Genomic DNA, 20,663 nt, shown 5'->3' on the forward strand with positions numbered 1-20,663 from the left:
AAAAAAAAAATCTTGGAATGGCTACACTGGCAGCTAGAGAGGCCAAAGAATATGATGACTTGAGATGTATGGCCACCCTTACCAGAATTAGTTAAATAATTGCTCATAAATTAAACACCAATAAACAATAAATACTTACATAGAAACTCTTAATCCGGAAGACCTCCAGTCGAAGCATCTCTTCCATAGTCAGCTCATCAGTGCCTTTTGTAAGTGAGAGAAAGCCACACGTGGTAGATCTTTTTGAATGCTCAGTCCTATAATAGACAACATAAAATCAGGATCATCCTAAATCTTAACAAGCACATGAATAATTTTCAAGCCATGGGTACAAAGCATGATTTTGTTAAAGATTTCTACAAAGTAGCCTTCTCCTCTAATACTGTGCCAGAGTACATAATACTGAGGAATCTCCAACATATCAGTCATTGCCTTTATTACAAGATGACATGAAGTACTACAAGCCAAGATAACCATATTCTACTTACAGCTTTTGTTTATGGATAGGAAAGTAAAAGCCAAACTTGATTGGCAGAATAAAACTAATCATCTGCTTTTGACTCAGCCCTAATAACCTTTATATAATAAAACCACAATAACATTCCTTAAAATCAGAATAGGCTCACCGAGGGTCATCATCTGGCTCCCAGCCTTCCAATTCTTTGAGGCAGAAAAAACAGCAGGCAACATCCGGCTCATTCTCCGTGGGACAATGTATAAAGCCTGCCTTAGCCATCTATGGGAGCAGAAAGAGCAACATACTAGTCATCTTTACCTGTAACTTAAATATTAGCTATGGTAGTCATTACTCAGAATTTAGTACTAAATAATCTGGTTGTGCCCTAATAAAGCCCAGTGCATCAAAAAGGTTGGATCTCCATTTTTATTCCTAACCATATGTAACATTAGGAGATCACCCTACATTTCATATTCAGACACCCATCAAAGTAAAGAAACAACAGGAAGATGGTGGAACAAATTTACATTTTAATAATGCTTTAATTTGAGGACAGTTTGATCCATTTTAAGGTACTTGGGTTTATGCCAGCCCCATTAAGAATAAATTCAGTGCACCAATAGATTTATTGTGTGATGGTGCACATTGCAGTAATACACTGACTAAGCATGCACATTGTCTCAAAGCACTAGTGGCAATGAACCTTTCAGCCAGCGTTTTTGTACCAATTAGTTAAATAAATGCATCCCTATGACTACTATTTGTAAATTGATCGCATAGCAAAACTTTGTATTTTTTTATAAAAAGAAACTTTATAACAGACTGAACTGCACAAAATATTTTCTTGCATTTTCACTTCACAACTATTAATTAAAATAGAAATGAGTATACGTTTTTGAGTTTCATTAATGCTCATGTCTGCTTGACCAGAGCAGAAATAGCATTACTGGGAATATGTAATAAATAAAAAACTAGAATGTGATAATAGGTAGAAAATTTTAATGTGGAACATCGAGGCCATGCCCTAGGCAGGGAACTGTACTCTTTGAGAAGGAATTGCAGCAAGGAATAAGGAGTATTAGAATGATTCTTCAAATCAATGTAGGAATGCGCTACATATGAGGGCCCAGGGTGGCATTATTGGTGTCACTATGGTCAGAATGGAGGGGATAAAAAAGATGGAGCTAGAGAAAGAAGAGGCAAGCAGGCTAATGGCAGACAGGCTTTGGTCTTGGATTGTATGCTTAATTTTTGTAGCCTTTTCAAAGAGGGAATCCTGCCACCAATGCCATCAGGAAATGTGATAAAGTGGTTCTTTCACAGAACTTTCAGAAAAGTCTTGCATGGTAAGATCCATCTGGGATGTGGCAGTTGACTGTCCACTTTATCATTGCAGTGGTTAGTCAAATAGGGTGGCGGATCAGTTGTGGTCCCTCTCTCTGATAATTTATACCGGGCAGGCATTTGAGCATAAAAGATTTAATTCACCACAAATCATCTATAACAAAAGGTCCTGAATTCTCTCCCAATCTCACATCACCCATACACAACTCCTAGGGTTTAGGAGGTGTAAAACATCTGGAAGCCTTCATCCTCACCACTAGCACCCAAACCTTCCTCCTCATCTCTTTTTACTGCCTTCCACTTCATTGCATGTTGGTGGAATCATGACCTACTGTAATACCAGTCATTGGGCTCTTGCCACTATAGTGAAGCCAAAACCTTGGAAAAGTAAAGATTCAATGAGCTGGAATATAAGCAGCTGCAAAGCCAGGAGGTAAACTAACCAGGCATTAAGTCATTGGATATGGTGGTATTCTGGGGACTTTTTTCCAGCTCCAGCAGCAGATACAATAAATGGCCTGTAACAGTACGGACAGATAGACTGGGTGGCTGGTTTCTCCATTCCTCTGCATGACGTCCCTGCCTAGAAGTGGAGGAAAGGGGTGCAGACAAGTGGTTGAGAAGAGAAGTGGTTTCAGCCACTTTAGCCATTAGGTACTTTGTTTAGTTTTTGTTGCTGTCTTCCCTTACCTCGGATAGTTAAATATCCCCTCCATTTGATGCATTGTCTAATGGCAGACAGTCTATGGTTGGCTCCCATAGTTGGCTCCCATTCTGGCTGGAGAGTTAGATTATAGGGGAGTTGCTTAGAAAAGATACCCAAATAATGAAGCAAAGATGTACATATATAAACATTAAACAATAAAAAAATATAATGTTGTGTAGATTTCTGCATTAAACCACTGGGAACTGGTTCGATAAGAACTCAACTTTAGTTCAGTAAATCAATATATATATATATATATATATATATATATATTTACAATGTATTATTTATTTACCTATGTTACAGTTACATGACATGTTTTACATTACTTTATGCATTTTCTACAGTGTTACATGACCTAATAACTGTTGTCGACAAGAGCCCACATATGACTGCAGTGATTGCCAGCAGCATGTACTGACTAGCAGGTTTATGTGTTCAGTAAATTTATTGCTGTTTCCAAGTTTTATTTTAATCAGAGCAGCAGTCTACAGATGGCTGATTGTTAAAAAGAAATCTTATTTAGGTGCAGTCAAAACAAGACATTTTAGACCCCTGTGTGCAGCTGAAGGAAGACAGTTTGGCTGAGTTATTGTAATCTTGTATCAGTAAGTTAAAAAAAAAATGATTGGAATACACCAATGTGTGCAATTATTGGTTTTGGCTTTAATGACTTAATGTTTGCAGGTTATGCAACTGGTTTGCACTCTGCTTGTGATAAATGGGTAGTACAGGGACACCCTTGTAAGTTCTAATTGTTCAAAGCTCTAGCTCAGGTTTTATCAACCTTTTTATCCCAGTACCCTGCAAATATTTCCCGGTCTCAGGGAACATTTGCTAAAACCAGCTAATTATGTGTCAATTGGAAAAAATGCTTCTGGTCCACTAAAAAAAATCCCCTATGCAATTGTGGTTTTAATGTGACCCTTTAGGACAGATTTAAATATCTACGGTTATGGTGTTATGCTGCTGGCCCTGAAAAGTAATGTTGGTTTAAGATATATGCAAGACAATCATCCACCGCTCAAGCAACATCTAGGAACCTTGGAAACATGGTTAAGAATGGCTGCTCCAGCTTTGATGTGGAGATACATCATATGTTATCTCTTAACATCAAATTCCTTTTTTCTTTCACAAGATGGTTATCACACCAATGATGGTGCCAAAATCATGTATTGCATTTGTATGCGTTGTTTTTTTCCCCACAACCCATAGATCTAAAGGGACCCTTATAGTAGAAATGCCTCTCTGAAAATGATGTATCCTGCTTTGCTTATGATGTAAATGTTCTCTCCACAGCCTTTTTTTTCTTAGATAAGGAACTATGGATTCTGTACATCATACTGCATTTCTACTGGCTATTCTCATATGCATCCTCCTGCTTCTCCTGGCTTTGTCTTCCCTGTTGATGTGCTACTGGAGGTATTGTAAACTCTTACGGATCTCTGTAAGCTTTGTGCAGTTAATATTCGGTTACTGAAAACCATACTGTTCATATTTCAGAGGCTCCTCCAGATAAGTGTCAGTAATACTCCTACATTATCATATATAATTAGGAAAAAATTAAAACAGCCACTGTGGGCAAAGTGAATACTGTACTATATAGCCTAGTAAAAACATATTGGGGGAACCATTGAAAAAAACTTATTTTAAACCCTTTAAGTACTATATCCACAGCTCACAGTATGTTAGTGCCTCTGACACATTGCTGGCCACGAGGAGGATCGTCGCCGGTTCAGATCGCCAAAAAGTTCATTGGTGTCACCTAAACCGACCTGAGTTGTACAAATTGCTTAAGGAACCCTTAACAACCACTGGAGCAACCCTAATTGAGGAACACTGCATTAGAAAGTGATTGATGCTTCAAATAGTATGTGCTAGCTTAGCATTTTCATAAGAATCATGTAGCTTGAATTGTGATGAAGAGGGTGGAGCTCGCATAAAAACGTTAATCATTTTCATGTGTCCTTGAGGCATTATAATGTCTAAATGTTTATTGGGTAGCATTGGGTGTCTTTCACAATAATCAACAGGCTGTTTCTTTATTTTTCAGGAGGCATGGATTCATTATAAAAAATCGAAAATCCTCGAGATTTGGAAGACTAGTGAGAGATCAGGCAACATCGATGACCAGTTTTACTTTAAATGCAATCAACACAAAACTTCAACACAATGATCCCAAAGAGTCCCAGGCATTTTCGCTGCCAATTACTGTGGATCAAAGTAGCAAAAAATGCAAACGTGTGACCTCTAATCTTTCTCTGCCCTATATTAATAGCCATGTATTAAACATCTGTGATGAAGAGAAAGGATCACAAACCCTATTGATCAATAAGTTCATACCAAAAAAAAGTGAGGCCTCAGAACATTACTCAACACTGCAGCATATTTTGTCTTCTGGGGCTTCTTTCCTTGGTAGTGGTTTGGAGAAAAGTTCAATGTTTAACCTTAAGGCCAAGAGACGCAGCTCCTCCCTAAAAAGTGGAGTGAATGTGGATATCGCCATGATTCCTCTGGAGTCTCCAGTGTATGAGTCCTCCATGAATGACCAGTTCCAGCCTACAGGTTCATCAGACCTAAGCCGAAGCAGTACTCTACTTTGTGAAAATTCAAGTGACCAGCAATTTACTTGGGATACTGCTAGCATATCTATTCTAAACAGACTTGAAAAAAATAAAGAATCATTTTCTCTTCCCAACACCTTAGAAAGAAAAATAGAAGATGATTCTCACAAAGAAAATACACAACTTGGAAAACTGGAGATCATACAGCCAAAATCCTGGTTTATATGTCTTGGAAACAGACCCCTATCTGAAGGAGCTCAACCCGAAAAGGAGCTAAATAATGTTACAAGCTTAGACTCTGGGGTTGACATTATAGAGCCAGCCGTGAGAAATGGATTTGGGGGCCACAAAGTACCACGAATCCCAATCTCAACTCATGACACTGATTGTCATGTCCCAAGTAGAAGCCCCAAGGAAAACCCAGAAGAGAATGATGTAGATGATGAAAAGCAGGATAAATGCAGGGAATTACACATCTCCCATCAAGAAGCTGCTAGAACATTGAATCCTACACATTACAGCAGAAGTTTGTGGGAGAAAAGAGAAGAACGTCCATTGATTGGAGTCAATTAGCAATGTGCCAAATTTGGACTTCTCTGAAACTGTGGTCTGTATGGTCGTTCCTTTTGTATTGACTGAAGTATACCTAAAGCCTAATCTTTAAAATACTGGAAAGTGTTTAAACCCCAAAGATTTATTTTTCCTTTTACCACTGGGAAGTGTCCTTTCAATTCCTGTCCTGTAGATGCAGGAGGTAGTGAGGGGACATCTCCTTGAAGAAAAGGAAAAATTCTCTCTAAGACATTTTGTCACCTGTAACGTGAGTCCACTGGAAGACACTCTTGCCAATTCAATTACAACTAAACATTTAGGGGTTTCCTTCACTCTGTTTCCAGTGACAATTACCACCAGGGAAAATGGAGAGAATGGATCCCCCTGAGGGAACACAAAGAAAAATAGGAAAATTATGGGGTTGCTAAGCCTCGATTTTTAGACATTTTCATGCATTTTGTAAAACTTGCTCTAAACAATGCACTTCAGCTGCTGTTTTTATTCTGCCCAACTAAATATTTTATGATATTTGGACTAGAACAGTCAATGACAAAAACAAGAAGACTGCTGTTTCTTATCTTTCCTCTTGAAGTTGTTAATTCTTTGGCTGGGATGTTGACCCCATTTTGCAATAATATCGGCTATGTCTCATGTACATACTCCATCACGAGCAGTGAAGCTAGAGGGTTAGGACAACAACTGGACATTTAGGATTTTCAGAAAAGATTGTCAGTGGCAGCCTTCATATTTTGGTCTTGACAAATGTACGATATAATGTTTAATTCCACAGTAATAAATTGCAATATTGTCATTTTATTACAGTACACATGCCCAAAAGTCTATTGTATTGACTCCTCCCTGAAATAGGAATCTGATTTTGGTAAATATATTACGAAGCTGTATTAGTAACGGATGTTTTTTCTATTTGCAGCTTTCAAGTTAATTTGTGTAGAATTGAATATTTAATGTGTTGTAAACTTTGTTTTTTGGTACATGGTTATTTATACAAATACCCAAAATGGTATGCTTTTTGTTTTGCCTTTTTTATGTTCTACCATTAAAAAACATTTTAATTTTCATAGTTTGTGTCTTGGTGGTGAAAGTGTATGTTTAAAATGTTAACACAATCCTGGCTCATCAGCTGACAGAGTATATGTAGGCATCTGAAGAACAACTTGAACCATACCAATTCTTTTTCAGTGAACTTTGAGGATAATTCCTCAGAAGTGCATGTAATCCACTCCCATATGATGGCTTTGGAGTTTGGGTATTGGCACCGAATTCTTACATGCAGAAATGGGAGAATTCTTGGCCCTTACACTTATTACTTTAAATTCTGCTTTGGTATTACAGGCACACTGTTGTTTAAGCTAGTAGCTGGTCATAAAAGAAATGTAAAGGCTTATCGGCCGGGTCCATGACTGAAAATATCACAAGCAGATCATTGGATGTCAGACCAGATAAGTAGTATTTTCAGAAAGATGGGAGCAATGATAAGCTTCTTTTTCCCTTGTCATGTTTGTTTAACCAACCAAAAAATGCAACATAAATCAGAATAACTAGAGGCAATCTGTTCCTCCTACCATGGGATATTCATGCATGGCCAGGGCACAAGTGCTAACTGCAAAGCTATATTGTAACAGGGAGTATTAAAAAGTCAGAAGATGCAATATGTTTGAGGTTACATGTATTGACAGATGGGTTTACTGCTGTAATTTATGAGTTTTCAACTTTTACAGGATACCACTGTTAGTTTGTGTGCTACTTTCATATATTTATACCACACAATAAACAGATACATTTTTATGACTATATGAGCAGTCCATACTATCAGCACATTAATCAATACAATAAGAGCTACTTTTCCAGGATTGGTATTACAACAAGCCTTTTCAGTCACACACATTTTGAATCATTGTACAAGTTTTATTTGTTTACACCATTTCCATTTCATTTTGTTTTGAACCATTAGCTGTACTGATCACCACCAATATCCAGTGTCCATAGGTATCCCACAGTAGGTCAAAAGAAATTGGTTGATTTTCCATGTTCCATGATTTCTCCAGGTTTTTCTCCAAAATGAGATCATTTGGCACAGTATTGGATGAAAATTTGGTCTATTTGTTATTATGGACACAACAAAGCTCTTTACATGGGCAAGAAAGCTGTCCATTATTTGGCTTGAAAGTATAAATCCCACAGTAATGAGAAGTAAAACCAAAGGGTTGGTAAGGTTGTAATATCCTTCATTGATAGATAGGATAGATCATAAGTATAGATACAGATATTACTCAGTGTAGTTATTCCAAAAGCAGAGAGTCCAAATGTTGGACTGGCTATAGGCCACCAAAGACCTGAATCCCTGATACAGGGATAACAATGAATTGATTGGAGGAAGCCTGTATCCAGTTGTGTCTCTACAGACTTCACATAGCACTTCCAATATTTCAAGATGGCTCAAGGCTACGAGACAGCTCCAATAACCTCTTCTGATTGTCAATGACTTTCACTTGCTGGATGTATGCCCATGTGGCTGCTGGACTTCTAAAGTTTACTGAATACTCTGAGCCTGCATGAAAGAATAATGTAAATTAGTTTTAAAATACCAAACCCTTTTTTAAAAGGATTGATTTGCTTTATTTTATAGATTTTCATGTTTTAATACAGAAACCACAAACTCCATAAACTATAACACAGGAGTCAAGTTAAGTTACCATGCCTCCAATAAACCCAGTACATATCCTTAAAACCATTCTGAAACCGCTCCGGGTGCTAGCAACCTCCATGTCCCTGCTGGGGGCCTAATTGTAGCAGAAGGGCCTTTGTATGTCTCCCAAAGCAATAGGTTGAGAAAAAAATATTGTACAGTATTTAAAAAAGTGTTCTATTTCTGGAGTCTATGTTAGAGTGCCTACCCCCTTATTATTAATACAACAAAAGAAAATATGGGTTACCTTAAAACTCAATTAGAGGTTTAATTGCATCCTAGCATAATACCAAGTATTTTAAAGCCTAATAATGGGTTAAAAAGAAACAAAAGGTACAGTGAGACACAAGGATTCAATCTCAAGGTGTATTGTAACACTCAAGGTTTGACAGCTACCTGTCTGTGGCCACCTCTAGAAGATTTGGCTGTTCCCACTTTGGACAGAAGAAATATTTTTTTTTATCAATAAACGAATACTTAATGCATAAATGAGCACATACAACAATAAAAATGGAAGAAGTTGATTTTTATATTCAAGCCAAACCTAAAAAAGTTTAAAAAATCCCGGTTGAATCAATGCATGTAAACTGTAATTTTGTGGATACATTATAACAAATAAAAAAATTAGCTTTTTGCTGATTTAAATAATATTGTTCTCAGCTAAAAAGAAAATAAATAGTTTATTTTTGTTTGATATATTATTTTCTTAAAAAAAGAAGGTTAAATGACTCTTACATGTAGATATCCTGACTGCAGTAGCATCCTCAAGAAGATGGAGAGGCCGAGATCGTAGTGGTGACAAAGGAACTGTATAAAGTTAGATAAAAAACAATATTTTCTTTAAAAAGATGTATATCAAACCATAACCACTTCTTTTTAGCCTTACCACTAAAGCAGGAAGTTACAATCCCTAATGAACTATATAGGGTAGGATATGCAGATATATTTATGGGTGTGTTGCCATACAAATATATTTATTCAGCCAAGTATCCCTAAGTATTTGTACTTACTGTAGCTTTGGCTGCGATAATTGTGAAACATCTGTATGGTTTTGGCAATCATGCGCTGCAAAATCAAAATTAAATATGTTAATAAATTTTGGAGGTACATATTCAAATATTTTTTTTTTTATAATGATCACTCCTGTGACCTCTTGTGGGAGAACCTGGGGGGAAAGTCAGGTGGTACTGGGCTGGAGGTACCAGCGGCTGCAGGTTACTACCCATGCATCTTCTGCACTGCAAGCTGATATCTCTCCCATGACCCCTGATCATATATATATATATATATATATATATATATATATATATATATATAACCAACATTCCTTGGTCTCATAGCAATAATACACAAAGTATACTAATACTGTAATTACTATATTGAAATTACTTTAAAAAAGCACAAATATATAAATTGAAAATTAGTGTTTACTTACCATCTTTTCAAAATTTACAAGGTTATCCAGTGTACTTCTATTACCCTCATGGATGAATGTTAGGTCTGTAAATTAACCAATATTGTAGAGATTATATAAATTTTGCAACAGATATATGTGCACGTGTTTATGAGAAAGTATATAAGGTGACAAATATATTCACAGACACGTTTTAGCACCAGTGACCCTTTTAATATTTTAATATTTTTAAAGAGTTCATGTCATGAACATAAACATTGTTAAAGCCCACAACATTTCAAATGCTTTTTTACAGCATTTTCCTTTTCTATAAAACAATTTTATTGACTTACAATGTTCATTCAAAACTTGCTTGCAAATTTGACTGTTTAAAGAGTCATTTTTCCAGCACAGCTCTTCCCCCCTGCACATCATAACCTTCTGTTTTTCTGGAAATGCATAATTACAATCTGTACTATATCCCTCCCCTTACCTCCCTACTTAAACTTTTATGCTGCAAAGGGAGCAGAAAAAGGGAATACTATATGTGATTTGATGAGGGTACCCAGCAGCAGTCTTGTGGCTTTTGAATGGCAAAACAAAGGACGTTTTTTTAGGTAAAAACATACATAAAATACAATAAATGCATTTGGTAATTATGCATTTATTGATTTATTATAAACCATCTGAATGTATCTTTTCAGAAAATTAGATTTTCCAAAGACAGCAAAGTGATGTTTGCTTTTATGTGGGCCAAAAGAAACTTTATCTTTAATGGAATCCAAGTCCTTACAACTTTATTGGGACAAATACAACAAAGTCCAAACAGGACTGGGTACTGCACACAGAATTCAACATATTTGTTACAATTTTTGAGCAATATATGACTGTGTTGGGGGTCACCTACCTTTTAATGTAAGTGGTAGGAATGGAATGAGAGGTGGGCTGAGTTTGGCCACAGCCAGTCTATATGATCTGTGATTCCAGGAAGGATCCTGCGGAGATAAATACACCTTTTTATATATGACTATCACATGCTAGACACCTCTCTTCTTCTCAAAAGATAATAAAATATACAGCATTGGATTTGCTCCCCCAAATAAAACATTTTTGATCATGCTCTCACACCATTAAGCATACCTATATTTTATTATATACTATACAGAAGTAGAGAAGCTATAAATACGTGCATGTATTTAACTTACCATCAACCTTTCAAAGATTGAGTACAACTTCCGTGTTTTGTGTGGCAAACGCTGAAACAGACAAGAAATATTATACTAGACAAAATAGAGTCAAAATAATTGCTTGTTCACATTAGACAGGTGTCTAACCAGCCCTAGCGCAAGCATGTATCCAACCCTAGCTAATCCTAAGGGGATTCACCCAACCAACCCTTCCTAACCCCAGAGGTAAGTGTCCACCTATACCTAACTGATCCTGGAGATGGGCACTTACTCAATCCTGTATATACAGTATATTTCACCCAGTAATTACCAGTATATGTATATAGGAAATGTGTGGTCACCTACATGTGTGCCCTTAATTATATCTCTTCCAGTTGTTAAGCAATGGTATAGAAAACTCCAATCAGTATCCTATATTTATTATTAACATACCTGCCATGTCTTGGACAATCGGCTGACTGCTGTGTTACTGAGACCAAACATGACAGCGAAGAAAGAGTTCAGATTTTTCTGCTCCTTGAGGCTGCAAAACAATAGCATTAGAAAGAAATTTCAATTAGAGAGAGGTTCTGGACTTGTGACTGGATATCAGTTGGCTTTTGGAAAATGTCTCTATGCCAAAGAATCACGGCAGGAAGGCAATACCAGGCCAAAGCTTTTCTAATTCAAATTATTTTGCACATGTTTTTTTCAAACATGTTAAAATTAGAGGTACAAACATTAAGATGGAATGTTTTCGAAATTTTGAATTTGCAGTTGAGGGTATCTGTAAAAGCTCTGTAATGGTAACATTTTTATTACCAAAATTAGGCTCTGTTTAAGCCTTCAGTAGATTCTAGTAGCAATCTAAAGATGTTAAATCTTTTCTTCCATAGGGGCACAAAGGATTAGAGCTATGCCCAATATTTTTTAAAAATTCCTGTGCAAATTGTGAGTCAAGATCATCCCCCAAAAGAATAAATGGATGGGAGATCACATGATCCAAATTATTGTGCCTTCATTGACAAATTTTACTAGCTCCCATGTTCAGAATAGTTTTACTATTAGGTACAAGAAATAAGATCCCTTACTATGCAGCCACCTTGATGAACTTGCGCAAAAGCTGTGCCCTCCTCTCTTCATCTTGGCACAGACAGACTTCTGTTGCCACCCAGAACTGGACTTCATTAAATCGCCTTATGAAGCGTTCTAAATTAGCAGTCGTTGAGTTACGGAACCTCTGCTTCCCAAATGTATGATATAGCAACTCCACCTTGAATGTGAAGGGTAGAACCATACAATTACATTGGACATCTTGAGTACAGTTAAAAAACAGTATCTGCTTATGCATTCTGATAAATGGATTCTTTATACACAGACAAACGTATAGCATATGATAACAAAATGATATTATATAGATTATTATTGATATTATTCTTTATTGCACACCTCTATACTTTTCTTTGTAGAATTTGCACAGATAAAAGGGGCAGTGACGGTGGCTGGGATAAACCATAGCACTGACTGGCTAATAACAAGCTGATTCTATTTGTACAATGAGTTAAGGTTATTATTCATTATTATGTAAATAAATGCATCAATTTATCCTAATCTAGCGGACGCCATCAGTTAATAAATAATATTTTATATTGCTACACAAAGTTTTGTTTTATTTGCAATGCAATGGTCCCATGTACTTCTAACTATGAATAAAGACAGACAGATGATATTATAACATACAAAAACCAACCAATTCTTTTTATTATCACATGGCTGTTCTATCACTTTGTAGTGCTGCTTTGTAGTGCTCTTCTACCTTTGTTATCTGTTCTGATTTTGTGCCTATTTAGTGGCTCTGTTCTCAGCTTCCAATTTCTTCTCAGTGGTCTCAGCACCATCCCACATAAAGATTACACACAGTATTTTAAAGCTGATGCCAGGGGAAGGAAGTGGTGGAGGAGTGCTGCAAAGATTGGTTGGGGGCTCATTTAAAGCAGACGGACAAAGTTGCTTCAAAGTGCTTAAAAATGCAGACATCTGGATCCTTTGCTCTAACACGGAACATACGTTACTGTACCTGATGAATGCTTTTAAACAGGTTCCAGTCATATTCTGTCATCTGATGGGCCAAGTCCTTTGAGCTGATGAGATCCAACATATCATAGGTACTGCTATTTGGACCCATTTGCTCAGGGAGAGGAGTCTAATAAAACAAGAAGCACAAATCATAGAAAGCATAAATAATACTTAGAAAATGTATTTCATACTTCAAAAGACATTTTTAAAAGAAAACTGTAATGGTTTTGGAATTTTAAAACTGACATGATTTCAGATCTTATTTCTTATTTTCATAAACATATTTATTCTAAAAATAAAGTAGTGAAGCTTAACTTAGTAAAGCTGCCTGGAAATAGTAAATATGAAAGGTACAGTACCTAAAACTTTATATGCACTATGACCATATCCAAGGACCAACTTCTACCCCCTGCAGTCCCTTTATCCTGAAGGGCCCGTCCTTCAAAAGTATTTTTTCAATGGCTTATTCAGATGCCTTAACACCAGTCAGAGCTGTACAGGATCATTTTCCTCTTTAAATCTTTTCAGTGGTGGGTGGTTCTTTGCTGCTGGTGCTTTACCTTGCATAGAGGAATGCCCACTGGCATCATTGTCCAAAGCATGCTCTGCACATTTTATGCAATTGCAATAGGCTAGCTTTATATATCTGCTGCTACTTAGATTTCAGTACTATTTTTCAAAACATTTTATTGTCTCTGCATGGTTATATGTGAGTGCAGGGCTTCACGGTGAAATATTCCCAGAGGGAAGCTCAATGATACACGGCATTCATAGTATCATCCAACCCTGACAACTTAGTGACAGAAAGTGAAAGAAATGACTGCAAAGTACAGTGCAGTATGGGGGTTAGTATTGCAGTCAGAGCAGTATTTTTTCCCAGAATAAAATTTGAATCATAGTCAAAACTTGTTTTACTTAATGGGCAATGACCAAAATGAGCTGCATGTGTATTGTATCTGCTTTTCATATTTACATATAATTTAGATTTTTAGCAGACCTCACAAGCGTTAAATGATCGTTTGCCTTCATGTCTTGAAATGTTTACCACTCACGTTTTGAAATGTTTACCTTCACTGGGTGAAGAGATGATTGGGAAAACCACTGCAAAGGCAGATATTGAACCTTCTATACTAGGTAAAATATATTTTACTTGTGGGTAAAACACTACTTTTCTACTTACCAGTGTGGCCAACTCTTGAACGCTACAGACAAAAAGCCTTTCATTCAATCCCAGAGATGTGAATACACCAATGTCCTCATGTTTTAGACATACTTGTTCTAACAAAAAGAAAGAAACAAACACCTAGAAGTTAACAAGTATACAGGTTTTTGAGACTATTTGAAGAAAACTATTGTGATTCCTGTAAAGTAGATAAATTAATTTTCAGAAAACAGTAGTATTGTCTGATGAATCCAAAAATAGTGGCATGTGGGACAATGTGATTTGTGAGAACTGCTGATATTTGATCAATGTTGTACTAAAAGAGGTCTAACAGCTGTAAATAACGTGTTTCTAAAGTAAAAAACATAAAAATTGATATTTTTTTTATGTCTTAACAAATTCTTCTCTTCTATCGTTTTAAAAATATGTGTTCAGTTAGACTCCGTAAATACCTTTGCCAAAAAGCCTACCCGTAGTGCCTGTGGCTAATATTTCATGCTCTGTTCAGAATGTGTTTGTTTGTAATACCCCCCCCCCCCCCATCCCCATTATGGTACAAAGAATTCAGACTACAAGTGTAAACACAAACATCTGGGTCACACAATCCAAGTAATCACGGGACATATTGCGTTCAACCAGAAGGTGAAAACCACTAGAAGCCCCTACACAGACTGTATTAAAAACACTGTTTCAAAGTAATATATATATATTTTATATATATTACTCATATATGATTGTTTATGTTTTGCCCTTAATTCTTATTGTGAGTACCGTGATTTTAGATTTCCTTTACCTGCTTCCTGTGAGGTATAAGTGTGGCATGGAGGTAACAAAACCAAAATGTGGTATACGGGGTATTTTGTAACCTGTAGTGCAGACGTAGTGGATTGTTGTATATTCCCAGATCATAAGCAAGACATTTCAGCTGAAATTAATGAAAGCCTCAAAGAATATATTTCTTGAATATATGATTTATATAAACCAAAAATACCATGGAAAAGTAACAAAAAATTGTTTCACATGGATGCACTTCTCAAGCAACATACAACTCTGGTTCCCCTTGGTTGTCTTTTGATTTCTTTTGATTCATCTTTATAATTTTTTTCAGGTCAGTGACTAGAGATCAAGGAACTAGTTTCCTCAACAGAGAGTTCAGTATTGGCCATCTCCAATAATTTACCCATTTATCTCCCTTTAATGTTTAATGCAAATTTTTCTATATGACATGTAACACATTAGCTTTTTCATTTCAGGTGCTTTTTGTGCCTTAAACATTTTAGGTACAAAATTAAAAAGTTTTATATTATATGCTACAGAAAATAATAAAAATGTTCATCGCCCTTTAGGGAATTCCTTAGAACAAAGATTTTACTTACCTCCCATTGAGTTGACTTTTACCAGGACTTCATCTCTGTTACTGCCAGTCTTTGTGGTCAAAGTTGATAGCACTTCCTGTACAGTTGCATTTACAGCAAACATAGTCGTCACACAAGTATGATCTGGTAGATAAATGTCATAGGGCACTGGAAGAGAATTAGTTTAAATTACACCACAATTGTTCATTACTAATTATCATCTCTTAGCACTTCACGAGATTAAACTGTTGTTGGTAAAACTATGGTTCTGTGGAGTAATGCAAAGTATGTTGATATATGTATCATATATATCAACATATACAAATATATATATATTTCAGATTTTTACCAAAATATATCTAGCATAAACTGTAAATCCCCACACCTTCTAAAAGTAAGGTGGGCTTCCCCCATAAAAAATAGAATTTCTTTATTTTTGTTCCACTACTGCAGGAGTTAGTCAGCAACCATCACAACACATTATATTTAACCATTGTTGTAAATTATAATTTGGCTACAATACACAAATTAAAAATATAGGTAGTGGTTTTTCCATTTTTGTCTAAACCTATTTATCAGGGCTAGTAAACATGTCAATATGCCAAATAGATGGATGCACAGAATATTTAACATATATAGTTATTTTTGTACATTAGTACAAAAATAATGGAAATGCTTTTTTCATATGTTACTATACCTTTGTCTTGGACTCGAATAGTATATGAGTTACTGGGCTGGTCTTCATCTACACTGGAAAGAAGGTTCCCATAGCTGTATATCTGTTGAATGAAGACAAGCCTAAATGTATGGCAAAGGCACCTTACTCTGTCTAGTGCATCCAGATGTAGAAGCATAAAAGAGCAATAGAAGTAATGCTGTACATATGTTTCCATGTAATCAGTTTAAAGAACACACCACTTTGCTTTTTTTACAACAGGTTGATATTGTTGATATTGATTTTTGTTTACCTTTATATGAGGAGAGACGTTTCCATTGCTGATCTCCAGTCTGTAATTAGATCACAGAAAAAAGAAGTATCTAGATTACATATAAAAATAGAAATATGTACAACACCATTTAAAAACGCAAAGTCAAATCCTATATGATCATAAAGGTGTATTACACATGGGACATTTGTTATAGGTGATTTGTTATAACCTCCAACTTGTTACCTCAGTCCTACTCTACCTTTTTTTTGCTGGTCATACCATCATGTGTTGGGTTTACATGCATAAACTACATTTTTAAGTAAGTCTGCAAATTTTCATCTATCAGGCCAATTTCCTCATATAGGTATTCTGGGTATTGTTTGGGAATAGGAAATAGTGTGTTCAAGTTCCAAGAGTGGCATTTATAAAACAAAAATATCTCCTAAGCTGCCTAAAAACTACACATTGACTAACTGTAAATAATACTGTACTGAAAACAGATCATCTTCATGACCTGCTCACACCACACATCTTAGTTGTGTTCTGTTTTTGAAAAGATCTCGCTTGAATAGTGAAAAGTATAGTGGTCATGCACCAAAATGCAGAATTTTCCCAATACACTGCAAATCTGAATATTATCATTAAGATCCTCCATAAAACAATGTTTTAACATGTATTTTGATTGCATTAGAAAACACATTGAGTTTAAAAAATGTTTACAGTTCAGGTCCAAATCAATATATTGTCCATGAACTACGAACCTTATCGTTACCTTGGCATTCTTTTATATGTACTAGGATATATAGATAGGACATTTGGTTAAGAAACAACACTTACGTTCTGTTCTTACGTCTCTCCTGGAGATTTTCCTTCATGCAGGTAAGTAAACGAGGGTCTTTACTGATGTATTCTGAGAGTTTCTTTCAAATACAATGAGAAGGAATATGGATACATTATGGGCAAAACCATTAAATATCAAGGATCATAATATCACACATAATTTTTCAGTATTTTGACTTCATGACATCTAATTTGTTCATTTTGGATACAACTAGAAGATTGTACAGTGTAGAGATAAATTTATATAAGGCTTCGATGTCAGTTTAAGGCAACATATATGTGCTCAGGTAAAAAACTGTACAAATAAATGGTATGACTTGAAAAAAGTTTAAAAAATCTGCCTGAGAATAATAAATGTTACCTCTGGTTAGCACAGAAAATATCTAAGAACTAACTCCACACATGAGCCCAGTCTTATACAAAAATAAGGGGTACAGACAGACATTCCCCATATTAAAGCTACTCACCTCCAGAAAGTTTTTAGCACTTTGCTCAGCTTCCAGTAACTGACCATAAAGTTCTACCCAGAGATTGACAAGTCGTACAACATTCTGCCTCTTGCGTAAGGAGTATGTGGCCTTCTCAGGCTCAGTCACTTCTGATGGCTCCACATTAAATCTAAAGCTTTGTTAAGGTAAGTCATTATAAAACAGCAAACATTTTTGGTATTGGTGGTTAAATTATATTATTCATGAAATATTTACCAGACACTTTTCAAGCTTTAAATGCCAGTTGGGTTAATTATAATAAAAGCGTTTGAATTTAAGAACAGTTTAAGATACTAAAACAGAAATACAGTATAGGAAGACCAGATGATTCATAAAATTCCTGCTTTACTGGATGCAGGATTATTTCATCTACAAGTTTCTTTCTGCTACAAGTAAATTTTAAAATCAACAATTACATGCAACCTACATTCTACATTTGTTTAAAATTTTACATTTTTTAATTTATCTTGCATCAGAATCAACATCTACAATATGGGGGTCTAGTTCAAAGAAGAAAGCCTAACATCTAAAATTAATTATGTACCTGAAAACCATTTTTTTCTAGATATTATACTTATCTTAGACCTTGGTAACTACATTTTATTTTCCATGCCTCCATTGAGTTTGGAGTTTAGACACTGAGATGCTTCCTCACATAGAGGACTACAAAGGGCACTTCTAGTCTTCCGTGCAAAACTCCATTTTCTGGAGGAAGGCTCAGCAGATGCAATAGTGCAGCTACTACAATAGAAGTTTTTTGGTTGATGCATGCTATGGGCATTCAATGATCAATGAAAGGAGGCTAGGCAGTGCATAAAAAAATTAGACTAAAAATATTTATTGCCTAGTTATACACAATCTATGGCTATACAATTTTCAGTTTCATCTTCAAAACACAAGACAAGAAAATAATTGTTTGCAGAAGGCAATATTGCCTTTTCTTTTGTTTTGGTAAAACAACCCCGTACTTGTATATTATTTATTTTAATTCATAATTTGCGAGGATACTGATGGAGCATTGCTTGGCAAAACTGAGATGTTGGCATGAATACGCTGTGAGTCAAAAGGAAATCACGAGCAAAGGAATCTGAAAGAAAATAAAAAATGTTAATACACAAAAGAAACTACAAACTCAAAATTACTTAAAATGAATATTACTCATAAAATGAATATTACTACTTTCAGCATCACTAAAAATTTTAACAACTTGTAACGGATGTCCGGAGAAGAAACAAATTTGCTCAAAAAAAATAAAACTGAAATACTGTCTATTTTTTTAAGACAGTTGCATAATGTTTTTAGAACATCCATATTTGAATTAAGATGCCACAGTTCAAAAGGACCTTCACTGTGGCAAATGTGTCAAAAAAGACAAGCAGAGAGCCAATAACGAGTCATAACATTCCTTGTAGCTGATATTTTTCCTAATACTGGCTTGCCATGTCTTTCTCCACTAGCTGCCATCCTGATATCTGATGACTGGTGGCAAAATATTTAATGTCACACTTACCTCTTCCCCTCTAAAGCGCAGACGACTCTCTTCTGCGCATGCGGGCAGTTCTGATGCTGGGTGTGCCTCTGTTTCCAAGCTTTATTCTACAAATCTGCGAGCTTTTTTTTACAATTCCGTCCCATCCGTTGGCCAATCAGAAAGTAGACTTTTTATCAGCCCTGGCTTTTTAGCTAGCTCACACATTGCACTAAGTGTTCGTGCAACAAGTCTTCACTAGTGCTCGAGCCCCTAGTTCTGTGATCTAGTTCCAGTACACCTGTTGTCTAGTTCAGTGTTTCCTGTGTCCAGCTCCTGTGTTAACCCCTCGTTGTCCAGTCTGTTGGTTCCCAGCCAACTTCCCTGTGCTGTTCCAGTGTTCCTGTCTGTGAATATCCCTGCATCATCTGTACCTCCTGTTGCTTCCAGTGTCTCCTGTGTTCCCTGTGCCCACAGTGGCCCCTGTGTCACTAGTGTCTGTCTCCTGGATCCCTGGCAATTGACCCCTGGCATGTGACCTGACCTCTCTTGCTTGCTGCCTGCCTCGATCCCAGCTTTCCTGACTATCCTTCTGCATTGTGATTTGGTACCGTGTTTTGCCCACCTTGGTGTGCCCAAGGATCGCAACCTGGCAGTAACCAGCGGAGCAACATCCTCACCATCAGAGGCTCTGGAGAAGACCTGGTTACTGCTTAGACTCTGCGCCTTGGCCCTTCTCAGGGCTCACACCACCTCTATGCAAGCCATAGCACCCCCTAGTGGTCCTGTCTCTCCGTGCATGAAATTTATTATATAATTGAGGTACAGAAACCAAATATCCACAGACTAAAATAATCTAAAGCAGGGGGATACTTTCACTGCAACCACCTTATACAGCTTTCTCTCCAGCAAACAGTGAGCAGCACAGTAGTGACAACCCTAAATCTGACTGCAAATCTCCTATGGTTAGCAGTCAGAGGCAGCAGTGCCCTGGATGATCTCACACTACAGAAATACTGGTATGAGGTGCAAGGCACTTTTTTTCAGGGTAGTGCTTAGGGCAAAATTAAAAAAAAAAAAACTTAAAACATAGTAAATCTTGAGTTTTTAAGTTCAGGTCCACTTTAAAGGTATCCTGTGTTTGCTGGTCACTACTACTGAGCTCCTTTTAAAAAATGCTACTCTGGCTGCCATGATAATCCAATAAATTTAACACTTTCTAGGTCACTGACCTGGAAAAGAGTAAAGTCAGGAACTCCAGATGCAAACTTGTCAGTGACCAATGAAGAATTGATACCATTACATTAGTATGACACCCAAGCATCTGGTATTTTCCGAAGGACGGGTAATCATCAACACTCCCCATATTTTGTTCACAAGTTTCCTTTGAACCAAATGTTTTACGGGGGCTTTTTACAACAAAGTTCAGAAACGATAAAACATTTTGAATAGATGC

At 36.3% G+C, this 20,663-nt stretch overlaps 3 protein-coding genes across 4 annotated transcripts in view; 1 reads left to right on the forward strand and 2 right to left on the reverse strand.

Annotated features, from left to right (window-relative positions):
• Positions 1-736, reverse strand: part of LOC140321592 (baculoviral IAP repeat-containing protein 5.1-like) — a 2,404-nt gene extending 1,668 nt beyond the window's left edge. Inside the window, exons 1-2 of the mRNA XM_072398329.1 lie at positions 627-736; positions 140-257 (exon numbers count right to left, since the gene is read on the reverse strand). Coding sequence (XP_072254430.1) covers positions 140-257; positions 627-736 — 228 coding nt within the window. The remainder of the gene's footprint in view (positions 1-139; positions 258-626) is intronic.
• Positions 737-2,898: 2,162 nt separating this feature from the next.
• On the forward strand, positions 2,899-5,644 carry LOC140335734 (uncharacterized). The gene is made up of 3 exons (XM_072419037.1): positions 2,899-3,115; positions 3,807-3,929; positions 4,561-5,644. The coding sequence occupies exons 2-3, from the start codon at positions 3,832-3,834 to the stop codon at positions 5,642-5,644; spliced, it is 1,182 nt and encodes a 393-aa protein (XP_072275138.1). The 5' UTR covers positions 2,899-3,115; positions 3,807-3,831.
• The window catches only part of RAPGEF3 (Rap guanine nucleotide exchange factor 3), an 85,687-nt gene continuing 70,550 nt past the window's right edge, over positions 5,527-20,663 (reverse strand). For both annotated transcript variants that reach the window (XM_072406528.1, XM_072406518.1), the window contains exons 12-27: positions 18,748-18,826; positions 17,719-17,869; positions 17,249-17,331; positions 16,451-16,490; positions 16,180-16,261; positions 15,504-15,650; positions 14,146-14,243; positions 12,967-13,092; positions 11,981-12,162; positions 11,343-11,433; positions 10,929-10,979; positions 10,631-10,718; positions 9,766-9,830; positions 9,341-9,395; positions 9,066-9,137; positions 5,527-8,192 (exon numbers count right to left, since the gene is read on the reverse strand). In XM_072406528.1, the coding sequence (XP_072262629.1) occupies positions 8,071-8,192; positions 9,066-9,137; positions 9,341-9,395; positions 9,766-9,830; positions 10,631-10,718; positions 10,929-10,979; positions 11,343-11,433; positions 11,981-12,162; positions 12,967-13,092; positions 14,146-14,243; positions 15,504-15,650; positions 16,180-16,261; positions 16,451-16,490; positions 17,249-17,331; positions 17,719-17,869; positions 18,748-18,826 (1,532 nt within the window). In that variant the 3' untranslated portion in view covers positions 5,527-8,070. The remainder of the gene's footprint in view (positions 8,193-9,065; positions 9,138-9,340; positions 9,396-9,765; positions 9,831-10,630; positions 10,719-10,928; positions 10,980-11,342; positions 11,434-11,980; positions 12,163-12,966; positions 13,093-14,145; positions 14,244-15,503; positions 15,651-16,179; positions 16,262-16,450; positions 16,491-17,248; positions 17,332-17,718; positions 17,870-18,747; positions 18,827-20,663) is intronic.

Source organism: Pyxicephalus adspersus, chromosome 1 (genome assembly GCF_032062135.1).
Source record: "Pyxicephalus adspersus chromosome 1, UCB_Pads_2.0, whole genome shotgun sequence".
NCBI classification, from domain to species: Eukaryota; Metazoa; Chordata; class Amphibia; order Anura; family Pyxicephalidae; genus Pyxicephalus; species Pyxicephalus adspersus.